The 26,060-nt window shown below is 35.8% G+C and overlaps 1 protein-coding gene across 2 annotated transcripts in view; it reads right to left on the reverse strand.

The window, feature by feature from the left end:
• runx3 (RUNX family transcription factor 3) overlaps nucleotides 1-25,288 on the reverse strand; it is a 56,628-nt gene extending 31,340 nt beyond the window's left edge. Inside the window, exons 1-2 of one of the 2 annotated variants that reach the window (XM_067386056.1) lie at nucleotides 24,730-25,288; nucleotides 24,397-24,510 (exon numbers count right to left, since the gene is read on the reverse strand). In XM_067386056.1, coding sequence (XP_067242157.1) covers nucleotides 24,397-24,454 — 58 coding nt within the window. In that variant the 5' untranslated portion in view covers nucleotides 24,455-24,510; nucleotides 24,730-25,288. Of the gene's footprint in view, nucleotides 1-20,330; nucleotides 20,335-24,396; nucleotides 24,511-24,729 lie in introns of those variants that run through there. The other variant, XM_067386057.1, reaches the window with a different exon arrangement.
• Between the last annotated feature and the right edge of the window lie 772 nt (nucleotides 25,289-26,060).

Genomic DNA, 26,060 nt, shown 5'->3' on the forward strand with positions numbered 1-26,060 from the left:
AAAAACAAAGCGATTCGCGCTTTTACTGTTGATCATCTGATATAATCCATCCTTTTCTATTGAGTTAGGTAGTTTTTTTCAAAGGTTATTCGTGATGATACAGAAAACGTGACGCTAAAAATGTATTCACTAGCTGATTAACAGGTCCTTTTAACATTGTACATTAACAAGTTAAAAAACAGATCTTCTCACTTCACAAATGACCCGACAGCTAATACAATATCTTGCATAGTGCATATTTAAATACTGAGGTAAATAAAGAGTTTTACTCTGCATGGCTAAAGCATTTAAATGCAATCAGATTATTTTTTTAATTTGGTCGTCAATGATTCGCAAAACAAATTATTATTATTATTATTATTATTATTATTATTAAATTATTCCTATATAAAAATGTAATTTTATTACAATTTAAATTATTTATTGACTACACTCAAAGCCAACAGATATGTCTTCACAGTAGTCATTTACAATTTTAAATTTAGATAAATTCGTAATGGTCATTTATTTCATTTTATTCTACTTTTATTCGTTATTTTATTAGCTCATTCTGCGACGGACAGCGAGTTTATGTTTCAGCGAGCTATTTATGTGCAGTGGGCTTGAGGTTTAACTCATGCCGGCAGGATTCGTGCCAGAATTTTGCGGGCTTACATGCTAAAAATTAAAGATGAACTCAGTTTGAAACCAGCGAGAGACACGAGAGAACATCCACTCACAAAACACTTCCACTCCACAAATAAATTCATAAAAACAGAAAAAAAAAAAAAAAAATTAATAATTAGAATTAAATAGACCTACAATAAAAAACAACAGCCGTGTAAAATAATAATAATAATAATAATAATAGTTTATTATTATTATTATTATTATTAAAGAATCTGACTGTTATTTTTTCTGTTATCGCTGTTAAACCACTGGTTTATCTTTATCTCGATGTAAGGAAAAAATGTGAATATAGAACAGAAGAGTCAAAGTCTCACCCACACTAGTGGTCTAAGAGAGCAAAAATGTGCACATTACTCTACTTCTCAAGATCATTAGCATGTTTCATCAACACCTGCTCGAAGGACTTATTGCGAATATATCTTCCTCTTTTCACGCCTTCACATTTTCAGCTTCCTTGCATTGCGTCGCACTGAGTAATATTGTTGAAATAGATGCACATGCTGACGTGTTGCACACAGTAAACACTTTAAAAAGCAGAATATTTTGATTACAGATACGGAATGACAGATTCACACTTTACATCAAAGTGTTCTTGCTATGTATAGTACTAGAAAATATATTCATTTCTAATGAACAATAAGCATGCATTTGTTTTAATTAATATATTGCAATATCTAGGCTACAATAACATGTAGTAGACTAACATATGCTATAGTATAGTAATATATATGTTTATATGTGTAGACAAATTTTAAACGTCTGCTAAATAATTACATGTAAAAATAAATGTTTGTTTTTTTTGGAGCGCAATCTGTCAAGATTAGTCTCGCGCTGCGTAAATTATCCTTTGACGCTACTTGCATATTTTTCTAAACGTCAGTCATCTTTACAAATAAAAAAAAACATATATATATATATATATATATATATATATATATATATATATATATATATATATATATATATATATATATATATAAGAATAGGCTATGTACTTTCACAAGAGCACTGTAACATACATTGTTATTCTGAACACGAAAGTGCCAAGAAACCTCCCCAAACACAAGCTGGCCAGAGGTCTTTGTGGGTGCATATATCGATGATTTTTCAGCATCTGTTCATTATTAATATGTGACCGCACGAGCTCAGACTGACTCCGCGCGCCTGTCATATTCAGACTCCGCGCGCAGTTTCTACGGTTACAGTCGCGCAGCAACGTGCCCTCCCTAATGACGCGCGTCTCTCTGATATGTGATCTGAGTGAGGCGCAGCTTACAGCCCGCGTCAAATACACATCGAGTAATCAAGCGCTGAGAAATGATGTGAGTTGATACAAAGAGGCACGAGGCCTCAACAACAGCCTGAAGTTCAAACAGTGAAAAATATTCCAGACACGGACTCAGAGAGCACCCACATGCCATCATTCTCTACAAGGGTACAATGGGGTTAAATGCCTCCAGGAGTAAAAAATCCTTTTGATTTTATTTTCTCCCAAAACACTAAACAGCAACAAAAATACACCACAGCTCTTTCCTAAACATGTTTGTCACTATGCATTGCACAAGCATCCTGATTCATGAAGTCACTGCATGTAATGTTAACATAACTTGACATTACTAGACTACTAAAACATGTTGTAGCTAATGCGAATATCTTTATAATTTTGAGTTAAGCAAAGCAAACATTTTTTAAGAACATTGCAACAAAAGGGAATCCTCTACACAATTTTACAAAAAAAAAAAAAAAGCCTAAAAGTTTCATCCCTTTCAGACTTGCAAAAAAGCAAACTATCTGATGATAAAAGTAAAACCACATGTACTTTATTTCAGATAAGTATGATGTTAAGAAGAAGGATAGTACATTTTCTAAAATATACTAAATTAATCATTCTTCAAAAGGCTATTTTTTTTTTTTTTAAGTTGAGCCAAATGCTCTATGTGGGAGAAAAGAAAAAACACTGTGGCCAAAAACGCCACCAAAAAGTATTTGGTTGGCACGGGTTTGACACAGTATGCCTGAACAGCAACAAACTGCTTTAAATAATTGGGATGGAATAGATTTATTGCAAAGGATGTGCAAAGTGGGCTCACACTGTCTGCTCCAATCACAATGGAGATTCATTTTGTAATATACGCTTATACACTGCAGCTCCAAGACACACCCTACTAAAAGAAAAACAATACTCGTATAAAATACTTGAGGGGTTATGAATTGCCAAAAGTGGTTAAATAAACAGAACATTGGTTAACCATTGCTGAAGTTGTTATTTTAGAGTATTTACTTAAATGTTATTCCAAAAATATCATGTATTTTTTGCAAATAACTGTTGCCCATATCTACTCAATATACTCCCCTCTGCCATCATCAAAACTTACATTGTAATATACTTAACAAATTATTTTGACACAAATTATGTTGCTGCTCAGTCATACTGTGTGAAAAAAAAATCCTTAAATGTAGGCTTTTCACCCCATTGAACCCTGTGAGAAAGATGTTCACATGCCAACCTATAATCACAATTTTTTTAATAGCAAGTCAAAAATAACTTCATATGTCTCAAAAGTTAATGATGAAAGCACACACAGACACAAATGAACCTACTTAGATTTCTTGCAAAAGCGGTACGACAGTCTGAAGAATACTGAATCTGAAAAAACCACAGATATTTGCCCAAATGCTCTGGTAAAGCATTACTTTATTAGTCATCACCCCCCGAACACACACACCGGCCACCGTACCCGCAGATAAAAATCAAATCGGGGCATAAAATGCTGACATAAGTCTGTGGATTTGCTATCTTCCCCCCTCTGTGGGCGGCAGCACATTTCTGTACATTTACAAATTACAGAGGGAGCAAGTCTGGAAGCCACAGAGAGCATTCCTTCCGTACAGTGTCTCCTTGTGTTTCAACTGCGGGTTTGTCTGCCTGAGAAAGCAGCACGGATGACCTGCAGTCAACTCTAAATCTCCCGTTTACATGCTTGAATTTCAGCCCCACCTCATATAAGGTGTCCCTAATGACATCATCACAGTGTCCTATGCATCTTTGCGAAGTCTTTGTGATGTCATCTTTTCATTTTCATTGCATGCAGCTAATACTTTGTAAATGAATGTAAATTCAAATGAGGAAAAAACATCAATGCACGCTCATATTAATACAATATATAAACACTCTCGGCGCTGTTGACTGTAATGAAGCTTAGTTTACCGTCTTTTGTCAAATACAGTGACGCTTGTGGTGAATGATTCACTCTAAGCTATAATTTGTTTTATATTTTAAGTAAAGCATGTCAGATCAAAGCATATTTGGCTGATGGATGAATCTGAATTGTTATTGCACAGAAATATTACAGATGACGGCATTCACAAGGTATATGGATCTTTTCAGCGAATGTAAAACAAACAATTATTTTGTATTTCTGTCCAGAAGTGCTCACTCTGTCACAGACCACAGAATTAAAGCCATATTTCCTCACAGAAACTGTCTAGGATGAATAAACTTCTCCAAAAAACTCATTACTCAATGAAATATCTGATGGGTTCAGATGACACCAGCCTTCTCAATTTCTCATTCATTATTAAAGTGATAAGGTTCAAATACTAATGTCTACATTTTTGCATGGCTGAATGCACCAGAAGTATCTATTTTACAAGAAATGTTAATAAACTAAGAATGCTCAGATGCTGTAGAGATGTGACATAACACTGAAAAAGCATTCAAAACAAGTCTGTTTTTCATGGAGCATGCAGGAAGTGTTTTACAAAGAGAGATCCGAGTTAATGTTTGCGGTAGAAAAGTACAGATTTATTACGCTGTTAGGAATATTGAGACTCCGAAGCAAGAACTGTCTGAGTAAAATGCCTCCCTTGAGAAATAAATCAAATGCTTTTTTATGGATATGTGTGCAATTCAAGTGTCATTTCCTCTTTCAGTTGGATTTTGGCTAACTTCATGGCGGTAGAGTCGCCCTCCTGGCCCATAGAGGAGGAGACGGTCTGTGCATCAGCTGAAGCGAGGCTTCTGAAACATCACTGGCTGGAGACACAGGAAACATCAGTACAACGTAAGTTCTGATTTGCAAACATCGTATTTGCTAGTGTTTGTTAGTGCATATTTGCACGGTCTCCCTGGCTCTTTCTACTTGTTTAAATGTGCATAAACATCAGTTTAGTACTAAACCCAGTTTTGGGTTTAGTAGTATTATGATTCATCAGGTTGAATTTCTTATGTTTGCACATGATCTGTAAAGACACAAACATCTGCAATCACAACTGCACTCACACACCCACACACACACACACACACATTCATGAGATGACTTTGTTTCTCACTATCTGTTTGATGCTGTGATACTGAATCTGAAATCTACGGTAATTGCTTGTTTCAGGCAGTTAAAATCTATAAAAGACAGAAAATTCTAAAAGAAAACCCCAGCAAATCCACAGATTGTGCGTAAGTGCAGCACAGTGCCTTATCTCATTTAAAATATGCAGAGGAAGTTCACATATAAGAGTCTCAAAGGCACAGCAGGAAAATAGTTAATTAATTGTAAGAGCCAGAGAGAGGGTGTAAAATGTGCATATAAAACTAAATTATGCATTTCTTTGGTGCAAAAAATACCATATTGGAGGTAAGGGGTTCTGAATCCTTTTTAAAATACACCACACCAGTCTTAAGGTTCTAAACCGACTACAACACATTGCACCATAGTAAAGAACCGCAGGCGGATTTTTCCCAGCAAAATATGCTTCATTTAAAACATTTGTGTTTCTCAAGCCAGAAAGTCACTTTCTCAGACTCTTCAAGTCTGCTCTTTTAAAATGTTCTTTCATATGTGGTCAGACAATGTACAGTATTTCATTAAAATTATACCGTTGACCAAGCACTTTTTGCCTCTGTGACTGTGGTTGACCAGTGGCATTCATTTATGAGTTCACAACACATGAGAATCACCATGACTCTGTGATACATTTATGATGTCATTCATAGAGTTATCACCATTATCATTACGCACACAACCCTATGTATAGGAATTTGTGTGTATATATAAAGAGCAATGAAAAAGTATGTGAACCCCTTGCAGAATCTGAGATCATACAAAATGCATGTTATTTTTTTTATTGAGTACTGTCCTGAGTGAGATATTTTACATAAAAGATGTTTGCATTTAGTTCACAAGACAAAACAATAGCTGAATTTATTAAAATAACCCCATTCATAAGTATGTGAACCATTGATCCTCAATACTGTGTGTGGTTACCTGATGATCTACGACTGTTTTTATGTTTTGTGATGGTTGTTCATGAGTCTCTTGTTTGTCCTGAGCAGTTAAACTGAGCTCTGTTCTGCAGATTCATCAGTTTTCAAGCATTTTTGCATATTTGAACCCTTTCCAGCAGTTACTGTAGGATTTTGAGATTTGTGTTTTCACACTGAGGACAATTGAGGGACTCAAACACAACTATTAAAAAAGGTTTAAACATTCACTGATGCTCCAGAAGAAAACACGATGCATTAAGAGCTGGGGGGGGGGGGTGAAAACTTTTGAACAAGATGAAGATGTCACAATTTTTCTTATTTTGTTTAAATATCATTATTTTTCATTTAGTACTAAAAAAAAACCTTTCATGTTTCCCGGCAGAAAAATTAAGTACAATTTACCTTGATATTTGAATTCAATAGTTTTCACCCCTTGGCTCTTAATGCATCATGTTTCCTTCTGGAGCATCAGTGAATGTGTATATATATATATATATATATATATATATATATATATATATATATATATATATATATATATATATATATATATATATATATATATATATAAAGATATAAGATATTATAAGATGATGTATCCTGAAGTGTATAATTTCTGTGCCTTTAGCACCCCCAAATAAAAACACTAAATAATGATAGTTTTCAAACCGGTTTCTTGAGCACCATCTGAAGTTGGTCAGCAAATAGATTGTCCCGCCCCCAAACACACATCATTGGTTCATTCAGTATAGCTAGGTTTGGCTGTTTGTGATGCTTGAACACACAGAGCAATTTTGAACGCAGTACCACAATGACTGCGGATGGCTATGTATTGTGAAGTTTTTGTAGTTTCTCCACATTAAGCATGCAAAAAGAATAAAGTACTTAAAAGATTACACACATCATCTTTAAAACTAAAACTGTTTTTTTTTTTTATTTAAAAAAATCTTTGGGAAAAAAAATAAAAATATCCTTAATTGAAAAATCTCCCACATTTCTATATAATACACCCTCTCATGGAAATAATTCAATTGGCAAACAGTTCTATTATGCAGCTCTATTTTTACAGCAGAACCGCAGTAATCCACCACCACCGCTAGGAAGTCTGACCCTCTAGGAAAACTTCAAAGCCCCTGGAAAAGACCCCTGAGTACTGCATAGAGATGCATTTTCAGACTTGTTGGAACCATTTTGATGGATTAAGTGAGAGAAGAGTTTCAGTGGGCACATGGTGGTCCCACCCTGACAATAGATGTGGGAGAGAGAAAGAAAGAGATCCAGGAGTGACCTTGCGGTGGGGCCTAAATTCACACTCCACCCCACTGGCTCCCAAAATAAGCCACGTCCCGCTTTCATAAATGCCCCTCGCCACAGCCGCCATAACTCAGGGCTTTCCCAAAACAAGAGCTCATGTGCCGGCAGCGTTAGGAAGTGTGTCTGCCTGCCAGCGACCGCTAGGGCCGTCCACCAGCGTCTGCTTACCACATTTTACCCAGAATACAATGCCCCTTTGTTTTTGCGTGCGGTGGGCCCTCTCTTAGCCGGAACACACAGACAGAGAAAGAGACAGAGAGAGGGGGGAAAAGAAAGAAAGAAATATAGAAAGATAGATAGATAGACAGACAGACAGACAGACAGACAGACAGACAGACAGACAGACAGACAGACAGACAGACAGACAGACAGACAGACAGATAGATAGATAGATAGATAGATAGATAGATAGATAGATAGATAGATAGATAGATAGATAGATAGATAGATAGATAGATAGAAAGATAGAAAGATAGATAGATAGATAGATAGATAGATAGATAGAAAGATAGATAGATATATTTGAAAAGGGCAATTAAAACCAAGAGAGGAAAACAAATGCTGAACGAAAAAAAAAATGAAAGTATCATAAAGTTGTAGAAAAGAAAGAACAGAAATGGTGTGAGATATGGGATGCCTTTCATGTGGTGTCATGCGGAATGCTGTCGTTCATTTATGCCTGCAACAAAAGCCACATGTTTATCTTTTTTTTTGTTCAGACGAAGCGCTCCATCTCGTGAGCGTCTGAGAGGGAGGAGGTATGCTGTATATGAAAGGAATGAGGGAATTTAAAAAGTAGGTCGACATAAAACAGGAATTCATCATAACAGTACGCTTGTCAGAGCATGTGTACATGATGCATGATGCTGTGAACATGCATTATTATACTGATGCAGATTTTCTGACTGCAACGCACAAGGCACAGATGCACAACATAATACGTCAAGGTCATGGGTCTGATTCACAGGGAATTAATTCATTGCTAAAATCATCTTCAAATGCAATGTAAGTTGCTTTGGATGAAAGCATCTGTTAAAGGCATTAAAAATTTGATCATTTAAATGATTTCGACATTTATTATATGCTGCAAACTTTGACAGTATCTGAATTTCAAATCAGGCCTTGAACTACTCGGCCTCTAAAACAATTTTCCTTTATGGCTGATGTCAACAAGCCCTCTTCTGGTGTGTTTGTAAACACACTCAGTACTATTATTTGAGCTAATCAATCCGAGAGCATGTAAAGTCTTTACCACTGAGTTGATTACCAGTGAGTTTTAAAATGAGCTTGTTAACAGACTTGCTGCATGTTTAATCACTCATAATGAGCTTGGCAAGTTTGACTTCCTATCAGTGGCTGGGAAATGAGAGATAAAAGTGTATTCACACTGCTGAGATCATGTTTGCTGGCAAACATGTTTTTCCTGAGAAATAAATGTAAAAACAATGAAGCTTTAAAACATTACATGTGCTGATCCTCTCAAGTACCAACTCATAAATGATATAATAAATAAAAAATTAATGACTTCATCAGGAAATTCAACATAATAAATAAGGTAAAGTAAAAATTAACCGATGTAGTAACCGTAAATCTATTTAGTAAACGTATACTAAAGAAAACATCTGTTGTGAAATCTAAGTTGAGACAAATGTGCAATATTCCTTGCATTAAGCCACCAAACAATATGAAAAAACATCTGAATAACTGCCATTAGGAAATAATTAACAAAAGTGTATTTATTGAATTAAATGATATTTATAATAATAATCATATAATAATATAATTATTACTATAAAAAGTATATATAATAATAACAATATATATTTTATATTATACTATATTATATATATATATATATATATATATATATATATATATATATATATATATATATATATATATATATATATATATATATATATATATATATATATATATAAAAATTTTGATAGACATTACAAAATATTTCTTGCTGGTAAATTTTCTCAGTTCATGTGGAAAAAAAGCAGTTAAAACCTGCATTAGGAGGAATGTTCCTGTTAAATGTTGACTCTAAGTTCACTTCCTAAATTTGTTTTTTGCACTTTGAAAGAGACAACAGTTAAATGAAGCATGGAATGTCCAACAGGAAGTGACAGTGTGAAAATTTATCATGAAGTTTTCTAGATGGAACGAAATCGCAAAGTCATCACTGTGACATAACGAGTCAGCAGCATGATGTCTGTCATCTGTCTTCAAGAATGAAAGAAAGTGTGAGAGATTTTGCAACTTGTACATTATGTAAGTGTGTCTGCATGGGAATGCCGTGAGAGCGATTGAGACAGTCTGACCAAAGTCCAGACACGGAAGGGCAAATGAATGAGAAGAGAGAAAGCATGCATGTGTGTGTGTGTGTGTGTGTGTGTGAGAGAGAGAGAGAGAGAGAGAGAGAGAGAGAGAGGAAGGGGGAATCCCTGTCTGTTTGTCTGGGGCTTTTCCTCAAAAAGGAACTGCAGCAGCTCCATAAACACACAAACACACTTGTTGCACTACCTCAGGTCAAGCATGTGCACAGTTGAAGAATAAATTATGCCAGGCATTGTCAAATTAAAACTAAAACTAGTTCACTTGTGAAACTAAAATTACTAACTCATCAGATGAATGAAAAGGCCACCTTCTCAAGCTCCCTATAGTTTATGAACTGTTCAAAGATACTAGATTACTGTAGTTTAAGGCTGCCCATCTAAAATGCACACTGTGTGCACAGTAGCTTCATAAAATTGGATGTTTGTGCATGTGTCTATTTAGCTTGCGACTTCAAAGTCAACATGAAATCAAAAAGGGGCCTATTTATTTCCATAATAAATGTTACTGGTCTTACTGTGGATGATTCATCTGTGCATGTTATTCCAAATCAAAAAGATTGTAATTCATCCTTTTAAACATGTAAAAATTCAATTTCCACCAATTTCAAACAATTTTCATTTGTTGTTGATGTCACCAAGCCATCTTAATTTTCAACCTCTTCCCTCAAACCACCTGCCATATAGAGACACTTCTTTCACAATCCAATTAATACCTTTTAGATAAAATAAAGTCCAACCCTACATTTTTCTTGTTTGATATCCACTCTTACTGTAAGAAAACGAGCATGTACATTCTGCCTAACAATGCATAGAAAATAGCAAATTTAATTTTATTTGGGTTATTCAGATGACTATTCCTTCTTCTTCTTCTTTTTTTTCTTCTTCTATATGGCATTTGTTCTAACTGGAGTGAACCACAGATGCATTGAAATAATCATCTGAAATAATTCACCTAAAGATCTCTAAGCTTTCACAAACCTAAAAATCTACCATCACCCAACACAAGTCAATAAACCACTTGTAAACAACTTCAGCTTTTTCTGGGAAGGGCGCCTTGGATTTAGCAAGTAAAAAACAAAACAAAAAGGCAACAGAGAGAATCAAGAACTCATAACCTCAGGGCGACCATCATCTTATATCCTATCATTATCCTCATATTTTCAACGCCATAATTAACTTGTTTTATTGCACTCTGGCAAATAAGGGAGAGAGGAAGGGAGAGGTTTTTGAAGACGATTAAGGATTTTTGTCTGTGTACGAGAGTTCTCATGGTAGAAGACTCTCCGTCAGACGGATAATTGAGACACTGATGACGCATCGGTCTGAGGTTTTAACGACAAATAAAACGATTGTGTGCAGACGCTTCAGGGCACGTTTTTAACGAGGCGATTCAATCATTTGCGAATTCTAATTTTCCATGTATTTCATTTATTCTTGACCAAACTTTGTTGTACAAAATTGTAAACATTACTTGTAGCAATATTATATTTCATATTATAATATTATATTTACTGTTTATGACATATTAACCTATAATTGGTGAAAGTAGACATGACTTTATTGCTTTTAAGAAGCTTTGCCATTTTCTGACAGTGGATCTCTGAGGGTTAAAGTCCTAATGTGGAAATGTTCAAGTTATACTGTGAAAACACAGTGTGAACCGGAGCTAAAAATGCGGCACTAATGTTCTTAGTGGTTTTGCATCTTGGTGGGGCCATAGCAATAACAGTTATAGGGTGTGTTTGGGAGGATCTGTGTGTGTTTGTTTGAAATGCGAATGTTTGTTAGCTTCTCTGCACTTTGATTCAGGTGTTGGGTGAGGTCTGAAAGTAATACTAATGGAAAACAAGCTTATCAGCATTTAAGAGCAGGTGTCGAGCTGTGTGGTGAAAATGCATGATTAGTTTACAACAGCAAAAAAAATAACAGCAAGAGCTAGGACTGGCTAAAACAAATGACATTTTAATGATACATTGGAAAAGCGGAAAACACACAAAATCAGACTGACCAGATTTTCCTCGGTCCATCTGATAAAATTCCTATGGTCTGTGGCTCTGCACAACTAAGCTTCAATTTTTATATTGCATGTTCTTATTACAGTAAAAATTACTATAATAGTCCAATCTGTAAACACATTAAAGCATGACCGTATTGATATTCCTCAAATATTCTTGTTCTAAACCTCTAACACTAAATAATAAACCAGACAGCATTTTGCAGTCATCTTTTTTTTGCGTGTCTATTTTAAAAGTTTGAAAATCTCACAATCTTACAATTGGTCTTCTTTCTTACGTCTTTAATTGTGATATTGTAACGTCTTTCTTGCATATACTGTATTTAAAGGATTAGTTCACTTCTGAGTTAAAATTTCCTGATAATTTACTCACCCCCATGTCATCCAAGATGTTTATGTCTTTCTTTCTTCAGTCGAAAAGAAATTAAGGTTTTTGAATGTAAACATTCCAGGATTTTTCTCCATATAGTGGACTTCAACAGGGTACAACAGGTGGAAGGTCCAAATTGCAGTTTCAGTGCAGCTTCAAAGGGCTCTACACGATCAGAAACGAGGAATAAGGGACTTGTCTAGTGAAACGATTGGTTATTTTCTAAAAAAAATAAAATAAAAATGCATATACTTCTTAACCACAAATGCTCATCTTGCACTGCTCTGCGATCTGTTATGAATGGCGTAATCACGCTGGAAAGGGTACGCGTGACGTAGGCAGAAGTACCGATCCGGTGTCTACGAACATGCGAAGACTAAGCCAAACGCCCTTTACAAAAAAAGGTAAAACAACGATGTCTGTTTTTCGATCTACTGTGGTACTTCCAACTACATCACGTGTGATCTTTCTAACGTGATGCCTAGTGGATCACAGAGCAGTGCAAGCATTTGTGGTTAAAAAGTATATACATTTTTATTTTTTATTTTATTTACATTTTTATTTTAGAAAATGAAGGATTATTTCGCTAGTCCCTTATTCCTCGTCTGGGATCATGTAGAGCCCTTTGAAGCTGCACTGAAACTGCAATTTGTACCCCACTGAAGTCCAATATATGGAGAAAAATCCTGGAATGTTTTCCTCAAAGACCTTTATTTCTTTTCGACTGACGAAAAAAAAGAAGAACATCATGGATGACGTGGGGGTGGGTAAATTATCAGCAAATTTTAATTCTGAAGTGAACTAATCCTTTAAAGCCAAAGTGTGGCCTGATGTCTTCTATTAAACAGATAATCTTCCCCAAACTCACACTATTGATTACCAGTCAAATGTTTGGACACACTTTTCTGAATTATAGAAATATAAATATATTTTCTACTTATGAATAAACCCTAATATTATTTATATATTTTCAATGGATAAATAGTAAATGGACTGAATAGTGAAGAAAAAGCAGCCAACAAGCGTCCAGCTGCAACTCCTTAAATACCATTTAAATATAATCCTATACCTCTTGAATTTGGTTGACAGAACATCTAGCAAAGAAGCTCAAATATAAGAGTTTTCATTTATGTCATTTTTTGATCACTACATCATTACTTACATTTCTGTTATTTCATAGTTTAGATGACTTTACTATTATTTTAAAATGTGGACAATAGTCGCAATAAAGAATGAGGTCTGTCCAAACTTTTGACTGGAAGTGTAGGTGCTCCATTATGGTTTATGAAAAAAAGGCTGTCAATTGTTGATGTTCTTATACTGAAAGTAGGGTGTAAACCTTTCAGTTCCTCTCACTCCACAATGTTGTAACTTTAAAACATAACATACACATCAACAATGTATGTCACACCACACAAACAAGTTCACTCCCAAAACAGACCTTATCACTGTATATTTTTTAACAGTAGATCTGCTAGAGGCTGATTTCTCATGCTGATGGCCAACTGCCATTTTTGGATGGAACACATTAGCACGTCAAACGCTATATATGCTACATATACTGCAAGTGCACGTCGTATACTGTTTGAAAGTTTGGGGTCAGTATTAGAAATTAACACTTTTATTCAGCAAGGACACATTATATTGATCAAAATTGACAGTAAATATATCTGTAAAGTTACAAATTATTTATATTTAAAATAAATGCTGTTCTTTTGAACTGTCTATTCATTAATTTTCACAAAAATATGAAATAGCACAACTGTTTCCAACACTGATAATAAGAAGAAATGTTTCTTGATCAACAAATCAGCATATTAAAATGATTTCTGAAGGATACACTGAAGACTGGAGTAATGATGCTAAAAATTCAACAGGAATACATTATTTTTTTAAATATATATTTTAAATATACGTAAGTAAAATTTATAGTTATCTGTACTGCATTTCATTTTAGTCATGTGCCATACACTTCTCTGAAAAACTTAATGAGTGAATGAAAAAAAAATCACAAACATGCAGTCTATCATAAGGAGCAATAATCAGCAGTACTGCAATAAAAATATAGAAATTTTTCATAAGCAAGAAACAAACTGCTCTGTGGGACTGCAGTCTGTCCTAATGGTCCATTACTCACTGGAACATGTGAGCTATAGAGATGTTAGATGCATTTATTTTAACATGCTCAAAGAATCAAACAGAAACTATTTTATGAGCATTTCCATTGAGCTTTCCAGTGCTGTGGATATTCTGGAAGTGTACATCCTGACTTCATGACGTTTGTTCCACTGCAGTGAGGGTCTCTCAAAAATAGCTTGTCTAGACATTATAAATGACATTGACATCCCTCTACCTCCTCATATCATGACAGATCGTTATGCAAGGACCACCGAACACCTCTTGTTCCTCAAACTCACTGTGTGTTGTGGTAATGTGTTTAGCATACACCCAGGATTCGGCTTCATTCAATGCTGTCACACACAATCACACACCCAAGTGCTGAAAACAGAATAACTCTAGGTGAACCCAGAACACTGTTGCCTCTGAATGGAGCACACATACATGAAAAACACTTTTGATCCACACTCAATGGCCACACTCAAAGGTCTAGTACTCTGGTTTACAAAAGAAACACACTGCTCTGTTTCAGGCAGCATTTTAAGCCCGAAACATACTAGTATGTGAACACAAAATCTTAAAACTAACACATACTTGATTTTGTTGATTTATTTTTTGTTTAATCTTTGCATTCTGAAATATCTGTGAGTGTAATTTATAAATCAACTTAAGTATGCAATCACAATGTTGCTGCAATTGCACTATAGTGAATTATCTTCTACAGTCACGGCAGAAGAATAATTGAACAGAATCATACTAAGCAAAAAAGGGATAGTTCACCAAAAAATTCTGTTGTAATAACTCGCGCTCATGCACATCGCAAATTTTATTTCTTCTTTTCATTATATGGACAAAAAAAAAAAAAAAAAAAAAAAGATCTCCTTTTATGTTTCTCAGAAGAAAGATAATCATTCAGGTCTGGAATGACATAAGGGCGAGTAAATGATGGCAATTAAAATTTTTGGGTGAACTATCATGTTCAAGTATGCGTAGACACACTATAGAGTTGAAAGGCTTTCAAAAGGCAATTATGCTGCTTTTTAAGATACTTTCTTTTGGACTTCATTGCATGCATTCTTAGTGGAGGAGACAATCCAATAATGCATTGCCACATGCTCAGTGAAAAACATTCCAACAAACTGTAAGACGATTATAAATATTCTTTATTCATTCAATTAAAACTCTTCGATTTTATACAAAAATTTGACCTATATTTTATGTATGTATAATGTTTTTGAAATATTTGCAATCTATTCACACAAGCTCAATTGAAAGAGTAAAGTTTATCCTACACTTTGCATGAGTTGCACATTTATATTATGTACAAATAGGATGCTGTCTTCACCCTTAAAAATTAAGGAAAAGGAGTTTTTGCAGCAATGCCATACTGTATAAGAACTTTTTTTATGCTTTCCCAAAGAACCTATCAATAAACAGTTATTAAAATAACCTTTTTTTTTTTCTCAGTGTGAAGAACATTTCAATAATAACCTTTTTTCCACCATAAAGAACCTTAAGTGCAATGCAAAGGTTCCATGGATGTTAAAAGCGTGTTTGTGGACATTAATATAGAATTTAGAAACCCTTGTTATTAGCGACACTGGTGACCATTAAGTGAACTGCAGCCAGCAACTTATTGCTCGTGCTTGGTTCGCACACGATCACACATACAAGAGACTGAATGTGATTCAAGGCCCTGATATGCTCATGGTGAAGTTCTTTTCGAACGAAACGAAAATCCTGACACTTCACACTGCTGAGAGCGATGTTTAGATGAAAATGTAAATATGTGCTGTGTGCTTTCCTCTCAATAACAAAATAAACACAACAAAAATGACTGCAGTGAGAAAGCAGTAGTTAAGAAAGCATCATAGCGATGTGGATGTTTGCACAAGTTCTGCAGTTCACCGACATCATGTCGACATATGAGGTAGGCTAATTAAAATGACACTGTTATGATAGTTTGATTATAAAGTATATTTGAGACTATAGAGTATAGATCTGGCTATGCGAGACTATAGTTTAAATTAATCCCTTTTCTTTGCAAGTCACTTTGACATTACAGTACAGAATGGCTCTTTAGCTTGGAAATTACCCTGAGCATTGTATAAGCATAAATTGGAGCACATGCAAACATCACATCAATTTCATTTTCAAAAACGTCCCGAGTCCTTCACATAAAAAACTGTCTACATGCTTACATAGTCAACCTAGGACGTCCTCCTCAAACATGTTCCCGCATATTTAAAGTCACTTTAGATAAAAATGTTTGCTAAAATAATAAATGCAAATGTACATACAATTTAAATAAAAGCTAGAATAACAACCCCTTAAGACCCTCTCAGAAAATAGAATGAAACTGTAAATAATTATCCCTCTGAAAATATAGAGCGACAACAGGAGGAAATCTCTCCCTCATCACTGCCATTATGCCCTGACACATCGCTAGCTTCAATACCAGTGACAAGAAATCTCTGCAAAACACTCTCCCTTACTCAGGACATTTCCCTAATCAACTCCAGTCCCACAACAGAGCCTGTGCTTTATAAATAGGAATTGTTCTGAGCTAAATTAGACACAGAAGCCAGACCCTCCGCTGAGACCCTCATGCAGTTTTCATTACGCTCTTCCCTGTCCAATATCTAGACCCTCAATATCTGGTTACAGATTTCAGTTCTTGCCATGGATGCTGATATTTTCAGGGGCCGAGGGTAATGGGCAGGAGTCAAAAGTCTTTGAATGTGCTCCAGTGCAGTGAAGTATCAATTTATAGGAGCACGAACCATGTGTTTATGAAATTAATAAACTCTGTGCAGTCATCTGAAGTTTTGAATGTCCTACATGCTGCATTGGTAAATCTGCAGGCTAAGCACTCAGCATAATGTGATAAATGTTTTCTGTAGCTCCAACTGATGGAGTTTGGCTTTGCTTTGGAGTTCTGCTTTTAGTGTTATGTAAGGTCATGTCAGTAGAATTCAACCGGAATACTCAGGGAGGATTCTATTGCTGACTCCACTATGTACACCTATGTATGTGCATGCATGCAGATGTATGCTTGTGTACACATGCTTGCACACTGTACAGAATAAGGTGTTTGCATGGCTTTTGAGTTAAATTCAATTATTAAAAGTATAGTTAACCCACCCAAAAAAGAAAATGCTGTAGTCATTTACTCACCCTCATGTTGTTCCAAACCTGTATGCATTTCTGTCTTCTGTGGAACACAAAAGAAGATACTTTGAAGAACTTTGGGGTCCAATGCTGTTTGACACTAACATTAATTTTATGGAATTGTTTTTCCCCAAATAATTTATTTTATTTTCCACAGTAGAAAGCCATGCAGGTTTGGGACAACATGAGGGTAAATAAATGAACATTTTTTTATTTTTGGGTGAATTATAACTAGAAGTAAATGCTTTCAACTGAATTTAAAATGTTAAATTGCCATACTTTTCATCAATAAGTCCATTAACTGTTTAGATTAAGTAACTCCAAAAGAACAATCATGAGAATAAAAAAAAAAAAAAAAAAAAAAAAAGTAATAAAAATCCTTAAAACACCAGACCTCAAAAATCAGTATATGAAACACAACAAGGGTAAAAGTCAACTTTGCATAGAGGATCAAGCTTATCCTGGCATCACAAGACAACAAGTTACTAAATGTGTCAACAGCAACTGTGTAAATAAATGGCAAACAGTCAAACATATGCAACTAGGGCTGCCCCCTAATAGTTGACTAATTGTTAGTCGACTAGAAGAGGCTTATTCGACCAAAATATACCTTGTGGTAATTATAGTATGTCGGTCAGGAAATCCAAATGTTCGCCTATCATCCATCAACCTCAAATATGGCTAATTTGAAACATGTAAGTAGTAGCAACTTTATATTAAAGGTGCTATCGAATGAAAAATTTAATTTACCTCGGCATAGTTGAATAACAAGAGTTCAGTACATGGAAATGACATACAGCGAGTCTCAAACACCATTGTTTCCTCCTTCTTATGTAAATATCATTTGTTTAAAAGACCTCCGAAAAACAGGCGAATCTCAACATAATAACGACTGTTACGTAACAGTTGGGATCATTAATATGTACGCCCCCAATATTTGCATATGCCAGCCCATGTTCAAGGCATTACACAAGGGCAGGACGTCTGGATGTGCACAGCTGAATCATCAGACTAGGTAAGCAAGCAAAGACAATAGCGAAAAATGGCAGATGGAGCAATAATAACTGACATGATCCATGATAACATGATATTTTTAGTGATATTTTTAAATCGTCTTTCTAAATGTTTCGTTAGCATGTTGGTAATGTACTGTTAAATATGGTTAAAGTTACCATCGTTTATTACTGTATTCATGGAGAAAAGAGAGCCATCGCTATTTTCATTTTTAAACACTTGCAGACTGTATAGTTCCTGAATATGACAAGTTGCTAGAATTACATAAATCATGTAAATGATCACGTAAATGAACATTATTTACTTTATCTATGAATAATTTTTACATTGCATGTTTAAGATTGTGCATTGTATTTCGTACTTTTGTGCATGTGGTTGTGTGTTCATGTATGCGTCCATATATCTCTGTAAGTATGTAGGCTTGTATAAATACGTTTAGATATATTTATATATTTAGTGTGTGTGTTTTAGATTGCTGTTTCAGTGCAACAGGTGTGACCTCATTGTGGTTGCTGGTGAGCAGCAGAAGCAAACAGAGTCTGCATCAGATTAACACGCAACACACACACACACACACACAAACCCTCTCGACTTGTTCCATCAATTTTCTTTCTCACACAGTTTCTATTGCATGTGAACTGTTTTACGAGATCCTTTCTGTTTCATACATCAACGTACATTTGCACTGCGAAAAATCTTTTTCTTAAATATTTTTGTCTTGTGCTTTCCAGTGAAATTCATTCATTAAATTAATTAAAACAAGAAAATGTTATATATGCATTTAAATTAAGTTTATTTTCATTTCCCTACAGGCAAATGTTCTTGTTTTATTCCTAAACTCAGCAACTGTTAGATTTATGCATAAATCAAGAACAAACTTTCCAATTTGGTAAGAAAAATAAGCTTTATTATCTGAATAACTGTCTTTATATCTCAAACAATTTTGTTTCTCAAGTAAATTTATCCTGTTTTAAGCATGGTTAAATATTTGTACTGGATAACAGGTAAGAAAATACTAAACATTAAAATTATTATTATAATTTTTGTGTGTGTGTGTGTGTGTGTGTGTGCTGTGTGTGTTGTGTGTGTGTGTGTGTGTGTGTGTGTGTGTGTGTGTGTGTGTGTGTGTGTGTGTGTGCGTGCTGTGTGTGGCATACGTCTTATGACTGTCTTCTTCCAATGAAGATGAGCTGATGAAGATGATTTTTTTATGTATATATGAAAAACTCAGACTGGATAATATAGGCCAATTTCACAGATTTAGGTTTAGGCTTAGATTAAGCCAGGATTAGGCCTTAGTTCAATTAGGATATTTAAGTAGCTTTTATAAATGTGTCTTAGGAAAAACATTACTGGTGTGCATCTTGAGACAAAACAATGGCAGTGACATATTTTCAGTTAAAACAGCTTAAACATGCATTTTAGTCTAGGACTAGGCTTAAGCTTTGTCTGTGAAACTGAGGGTTAATGTTTAGTCTTTTTAACAGATTCACTTTGGTTTCCTTTTTTATTGCCGAACAAATTGAAAAAGGATATTGCACAAATACAGCACAAATGATTCCCAAAGGTGATTACAGTGATGTTTTCATATCTGAGAAATTCTGACTAAAACCAGAAAAGAAAAAAAAATCAGAGCTCTTTTAGTCAAGAAAGAAAGGAAGAAAGATCTACAACTGTTGAAAGTCTTCATGAAATCAAAACTGAGCCTGTTTAGGCTGTTTCCACCTGGTATTAAGATGCGTTTTGGTCGATCGGATCACAAGTGTACGATGCTAAATACAGGTGTAAACGGGGTGTAAAACGTTTTGAGCTTGTCCACTTTCATCCACCTCCATTGCTTTCACAGTGTAGATGCTCATGTGGTCAAATGTGTTCAAACAGCCACTAAATACACCTACTCTCTGCCTACTGACTTAATACATAAACATTATGGAAAGCACGCTAGCCAGATGGGATTTAAACTTTGTCATCTAAAGACCCCAGTTTGGTTTGAAGACGAAAAATGTACCAAGAACAATATTCTCTCACCATTCCTTATTTCTAACACACACTCACCACGTTCGGCCAGTCTTGCAGCTGTCAGAGCAGAAACGAAAGCTGCTTCTCTCTGTATGTTTTTCTGTCCTCATGGTCACATTCATATGTAAATTGCATAAGCTTATTTTGTCCATTAGATCAAAAGATCTGAAAAAACCCTTACATTTACCCGCCCATAGACCCTCCCCTTGAAGAAAACAGGACAGAAGTGGTTAAAAGTGGACAACAGAGATGGATTAAAATACCAGATGTAAACCGGTGTCTCCCTAGTCCACTTGTGATCCGATCGACCAAAACGCATCTAAATACCAGGTAGAAACAGGGCCTTTCTTAATACCCATTATTATTGTTATCGACTCATCAATGCACATTATTGCTAGTAAAAACAAGTTGTGTACCAAATGACACACTAATATGCTCTTGTACACTGTAATTAGCCATGTAGTGTATAAATTGTACAAGTTTATTTTGTCATTCAACATTGGAGTCTGATAGCCTCTCCCCTTTATTATGTAATTAAAGCTGCAACAATTGAGTGCATGAAGTGTCCAACATTTTTTTTTTAAGTTTTCAGTGTGAACACACCCCTCATACCATTTATACTACAAAACGGCATGGATTAGTGCATAAGTACGCAAACTCGTGTTCAATAACTTGACGCCATTCTGATATGCTCCTCTGACTTTTATGAATCAATTCTGCAAATACACTCAATCCCCACCCTACATTTTTTCATTGTAAATAAGTTAGATTACAGAAATAAATCTGGGTTGCGAATGATATTTCATGTTGACTTTAAACAGAAACCAACGGGTTAAAAATATCCTGCAAACAGTTTGGAGCTGGTACCTCTTTCATCCCAGACTCTTATTTTGGCAACACTGTTACTAAAGCAAACACATTTTTTAACACTTCTGTTTTTCGTCTCTGTGTTTCGTTTTCTTCCTTATTTTTGGCTGTCTGCACTTATTTAAATTAAACTAAAACCCTCAGCTCATCAAGCAAGGACATAACTACCACAGACATTGGGATACATCTACCCAAATGTTCTGATTAGTGATTAATCAAGATAGTTCACATGAAGAATGAGAGTGAACGCTGGAGGGAGAGTAGAACAACATGCTGGGAGTTTATAGGAACATAGCAAACATAACCCCCTGCTAGCGTTCAGCTACTGTTTACTACATAGAGCGGATGACATCAGTGTTCACTCTGTCCAATTCTGAGCTGCTTTATTTAACACACACAGATCCATCCCAGACTCTACGGTAATGTTAACCAGCTCAGAATTCTGCTGATGCATGTAAACACAGACTCGACCGTACATGTGAGGATCAATTACTCAAACTTCTACACTTTCATGTGAGCAGATGAGTGGGATGTTGATGGATCTTTGTCATCTACAGTTTGTGAAATGGACTGCAAAGTAGAAAAAAACAACATAGGCAGGTGGTATTAATTTTGTCTCTGCAGGTCTGGGTGTCATCAATTAACAAGGCCGAAAGCATCACTTGTAATCTTGGCGATGGGTGATTTGCTCTTCGTTTCTTTGATCTTAAATTTACACAACTTGTTTTCGAAAAAACTTGTTTTGACTCTTAATTCTGATTCTTCAAGCAGTTTCATTAATTTGTCAAGTTGCTACTACAATACATTGCTTGGCAACAGTAAACAGCCTACTCTAATGAATTGTGCTTGCTAGAAGAATTATTACTAATATATAGCATTCCCAGGGAATGCATGAACTGGGGTTCGTTCTTAATACGTCGCTAACTCAGTTAGCTGGATTGGATTGATGACGATTTGGCATGATCTTGGATTGTTCGGTTCTTTAATGCTCATCCTGGACTTGCTGTTATAGCAACAGATCCGTAAGCATAAACCTGCTTGGGATCAGGCTTATTGTATGTAAACAGGATTAGACTGCATCTTTTTAAGCGGAGGTGATGCATAAAGTCTGTCCCAGCCACTGTTTCTTTCTTACAAGAGTACCCTAATGTGAACCAGGGACAATAATAATGATTTAAATAAATTTGTAAATAATATTATAATGTTTTATAGGCTATCATAATAAAGACACCGCCAGTTTTACTCGTTGAGAGATGTATTTGTGAGAGATTTATTTATTTGTGCCTTGCCTTACCTTGCCTTGCCTTCAAAGGTAAAATTAAATGAATTGCTGTTAATTACACCATTGAAATAAAAATGTAAAGCCTGGAGGAAATCGTGAAAATAGCCTAAATGATTTGGAATCATGTTTAAAAAAACAGTGCACATTTCATTTATCTGTTATAACTTTTATGTTGTTTTGGTTGCTTGCCTGCTTTCTTATAAAGGTCCAGAAATGAGTCACGTTTTCGTCAGGTGTCTTTTTTAATTATATGACAGCTCTCTGGCAGCCAATCGCTGTATTGCTGATCGTGGTTTTGAGTATCGATACAACTGCCCTTTTCGAGGAACACAAGAACGTGCAGTAATCTCAGCCAATTTAATCCAGATATTTTAATCCAATCAGCAAAATTGTTTGAAGAACCAAATTAGCCAGAGTTCAATTAAGATCTGGCATCTGTCAAATCATCTCAGATGTATTAAGCAAGGTATGAAGAACGGACCCCAGATATATGAATCCAGTGCAATGCTATCAGTAAAAGTGTCTGCCAAATGCACAAATGTAAACTTTATTAAACTGCATGTTTTATTAAACATTAGCATCTTATATCATGTGATTGCAGGCATTAAGCCACTCAAAACAGTGAAAAAAAGAAGAAATAGGCATAGTATGAAGAGGAGTGGCTCTTTTTGTATATAAAATTATATATACGCATTATATATATGAAGTTTGTGTCATCAGACAAAATGATTAACAAATTAGTCAACAAATGAAGTGCAGTTTGCAACCAATTTTACTTCCTTAATATTACATAAGTAAAACTTTGAAAAATGTAGGAGGGGACTTGAATTTATCCATTGAGAACGGACTGGATTGTAAAAACGGGGATTCAAAAAACCTGCTCATGAGAATAACAGGTGGTTGGAGGGATTTGTGATGTCAGCTGACTAAGAAAATCATTATAAAGACAGACATTTCTAATTTGGAGTAATGTTCAGTAATGCATCATGCACAATTAGACCAGGTACATCCATTAAGAAAGTAAACAGGATCGGATGTAAACTAAACTTCACCATCTCACCCTAAATGAGCATTGCATGAGGATAATGATTTGCCATTGTTTTAAAACGAAACCTCAATCCAAGGACAGGAAGCACCTCATCACATGTTGACGTTACCATAGTGACAAATGGCCTCTTCTGAGGAGCTCAGGAGATGCAGATGCCAGTAAATCACTAATGTTGACTTGGGCTCGTACCCACACATATACACAGTGACCACAGAAAGGCCGAGAGTGCCCTGGCTCCAGAAGTTGACTGGTTTGTGAGTTCCAGTAAAGGTTGGTCTAGCTGGTTCCTCCCTTGCGCCCTGCACTGAGAGTGCGTTTATAGTGCTAATGCTTGCGGTGAGCAGGCCATTATGATCCAAACCCATCAGAACTGCTCCAAACAGACTGCGGCATTATAAAACAAACATCGTAAGGAAGATAAATGCGCAGGTAACTTAGACTCCAAGTTTATAGATGCAGTTTACATCAGAAGACAGATTTGTGCATTGAATACCCTGGTCTAGGTTTCATTCGTACCTTGCCATGGTATCTCAGAAGGCCATTCAGGCACAACATCAAACATTCATATGATGCTTTATTACATCAAAAGAGACATTTAAATCAGTTTGTTACAAAACAAAACAAGCTGGTAAACTGGTCTATATTAATACTGTAAACTGTCAGGTTGCACTTTAAAAAGTGTAACAATAGTGGGTTTGTAGTCCATATACAACACATCAAACCCACATACAAGCAAGCATGCACTGTCACACGTTCACAACTGCTAAACTGCCACAGACACACATGCAAACTACAGCAGACACACCAGACAGATCTCTTATGAACGTTACAACCGCCAAAACTAACTTTCTGGACACCACACTGGTGGAGAAGGAGGGAAGGGAATGCTACGACGGGTGACTTACCTCGCAGTAAACTGGGCGAGTAGCTGGAGAATGTGTCGAAGATGCTGTTTGAAGCCATGTGTCCTGTTCAGGAGGGAAAAGAACTGGCCTCTCCACCGCCTTACTGACTTCAGCCTGAGAGAATGACAGTCGGAGAAAGAGAAATAGAGAAACTACATAGACTGCCTGCAACCAAGAATTTGGGGTTTGAGAGTGCCACAGGAATCTTTCGCCACAAGCCGACTAACAGAACAGCATATGTGCCGTGTGGTGAAAGCGAGCGATAGAGTGTGTGAGAGAGAGAGAAAGAGAGAAAGACCAAGTGAGGATAGCAACTCTGAGAGATGGACTCACCTTTGACGATGGACACTTTTGTCTGCCTGTCTCCCTCTAGAAGTAGTTGTTGTAGTGTCTACGTGGTTTTAGTCAGATAGTTGAAAGTTCAGGTGTCTGACGCTCTTGCAATGGTGATCTCCGTGGTAACGGCCTGTCAGTCGCATGTCTGAGGTATCCGAGGTCACAGCTCCCGCGGTAATGCTGCTGCACGGAAATCCCATGATCTGATTGGTGGAACTCAGGTCACATGACTCCCTCTCTCTCACTTGCATGCAGTGAAGTTCTCTTTTATTTCCCAGTGTGTTTCTCACCCATGATTGGCTGATAGGTGTTTTTTAAATGGTTTCTCAGTGGATGATGTGACCTTCTATAAGAGGGACCACAAAAATACACAAACTCTCCAGTGAAAGAAATTGTAGAAAATGCAGGACAAGAGAGAATTATTAGGGAAAAGAGAGTGTTGAAGTGTATTTTCGTGGTTTTGGGGCCTGTTAAACCACCCTTCCACCCTCACTCACCACTTGATAGTATCTCAGTGTTAGCCTCATTAAAAACAGCCATGCCAGTAATTTTTCATTCGTCCTCCCGCTCTTTTTTTTTTTTACCCTAATTTGTACTAAATACTCTCTGCTTTCAGAGTTTAATATGGCTGTGGGCGGCCTACTTTTTATTTCCGAAATATTTGCGGTGTTTAACACACCTATCATGTATGGCCTGATTTCAGTGGCCCTATTAAAAGCAAAAATGTGTATCTGTTTATCTACGCCATCTAACTGTGCATGTAGATATGGATATGTGTGCGTGTGAAATTTGTCCCTAGAACAAACCTCACATGTAATGACAGATAGATAGATAGATAGATAGATAGATAGATAGATAGATAGATAGATAGATAGATAGATAGATAGATAGATAGATAGATAGATAGATAGATAGATAGATAGATAGATAGATAGATAGATAGATAGATAGATAGATAGATAGATAGATAAAATAACACCACAAAAAAACAACCTTTTACAGCGTTCAACGTGTTCCCGCACACACTCTGCCTGCCCCACATCTGTTCGCTTTCTCTCTTACTATCATCTCTTCTTTCTGTGGAAACAGAATCATTTATTCTCAGTCAATTATTATAACAATATTATATAGAGAGAGCACAAAACGGACCTCCTACCTTTTTGGCGGCCTCTGTTTTGAAGGTTTTCCCCATTCATTTTCTCCATAGGGAAGCCATAAACTAAACCAACCTGCTCCAAGATTTCATCACATTACATTTGATTACAGTATATTTGAACCACAAAAGTATATGAAAATCAGAAAAAGTAGTTAAAAGACTGTGCTTTAAG

The sequence above is a fragment of the Chanodichthys erythropterus genome, chromosome 5 (genome assembly GCF_024489055.1).
Source record: "Chanodichthys erythropterus isolate Z2021 chromosome 5, ASM2448905v1, whole genome shotgun sequence".
Lineage (NCBI taxonomy): Eukaryota > Metazoa > Chordata > Actinopteri > Cypriniformes > Xenocyprididae > Chanodichthys > Chanodichthys erythropterus.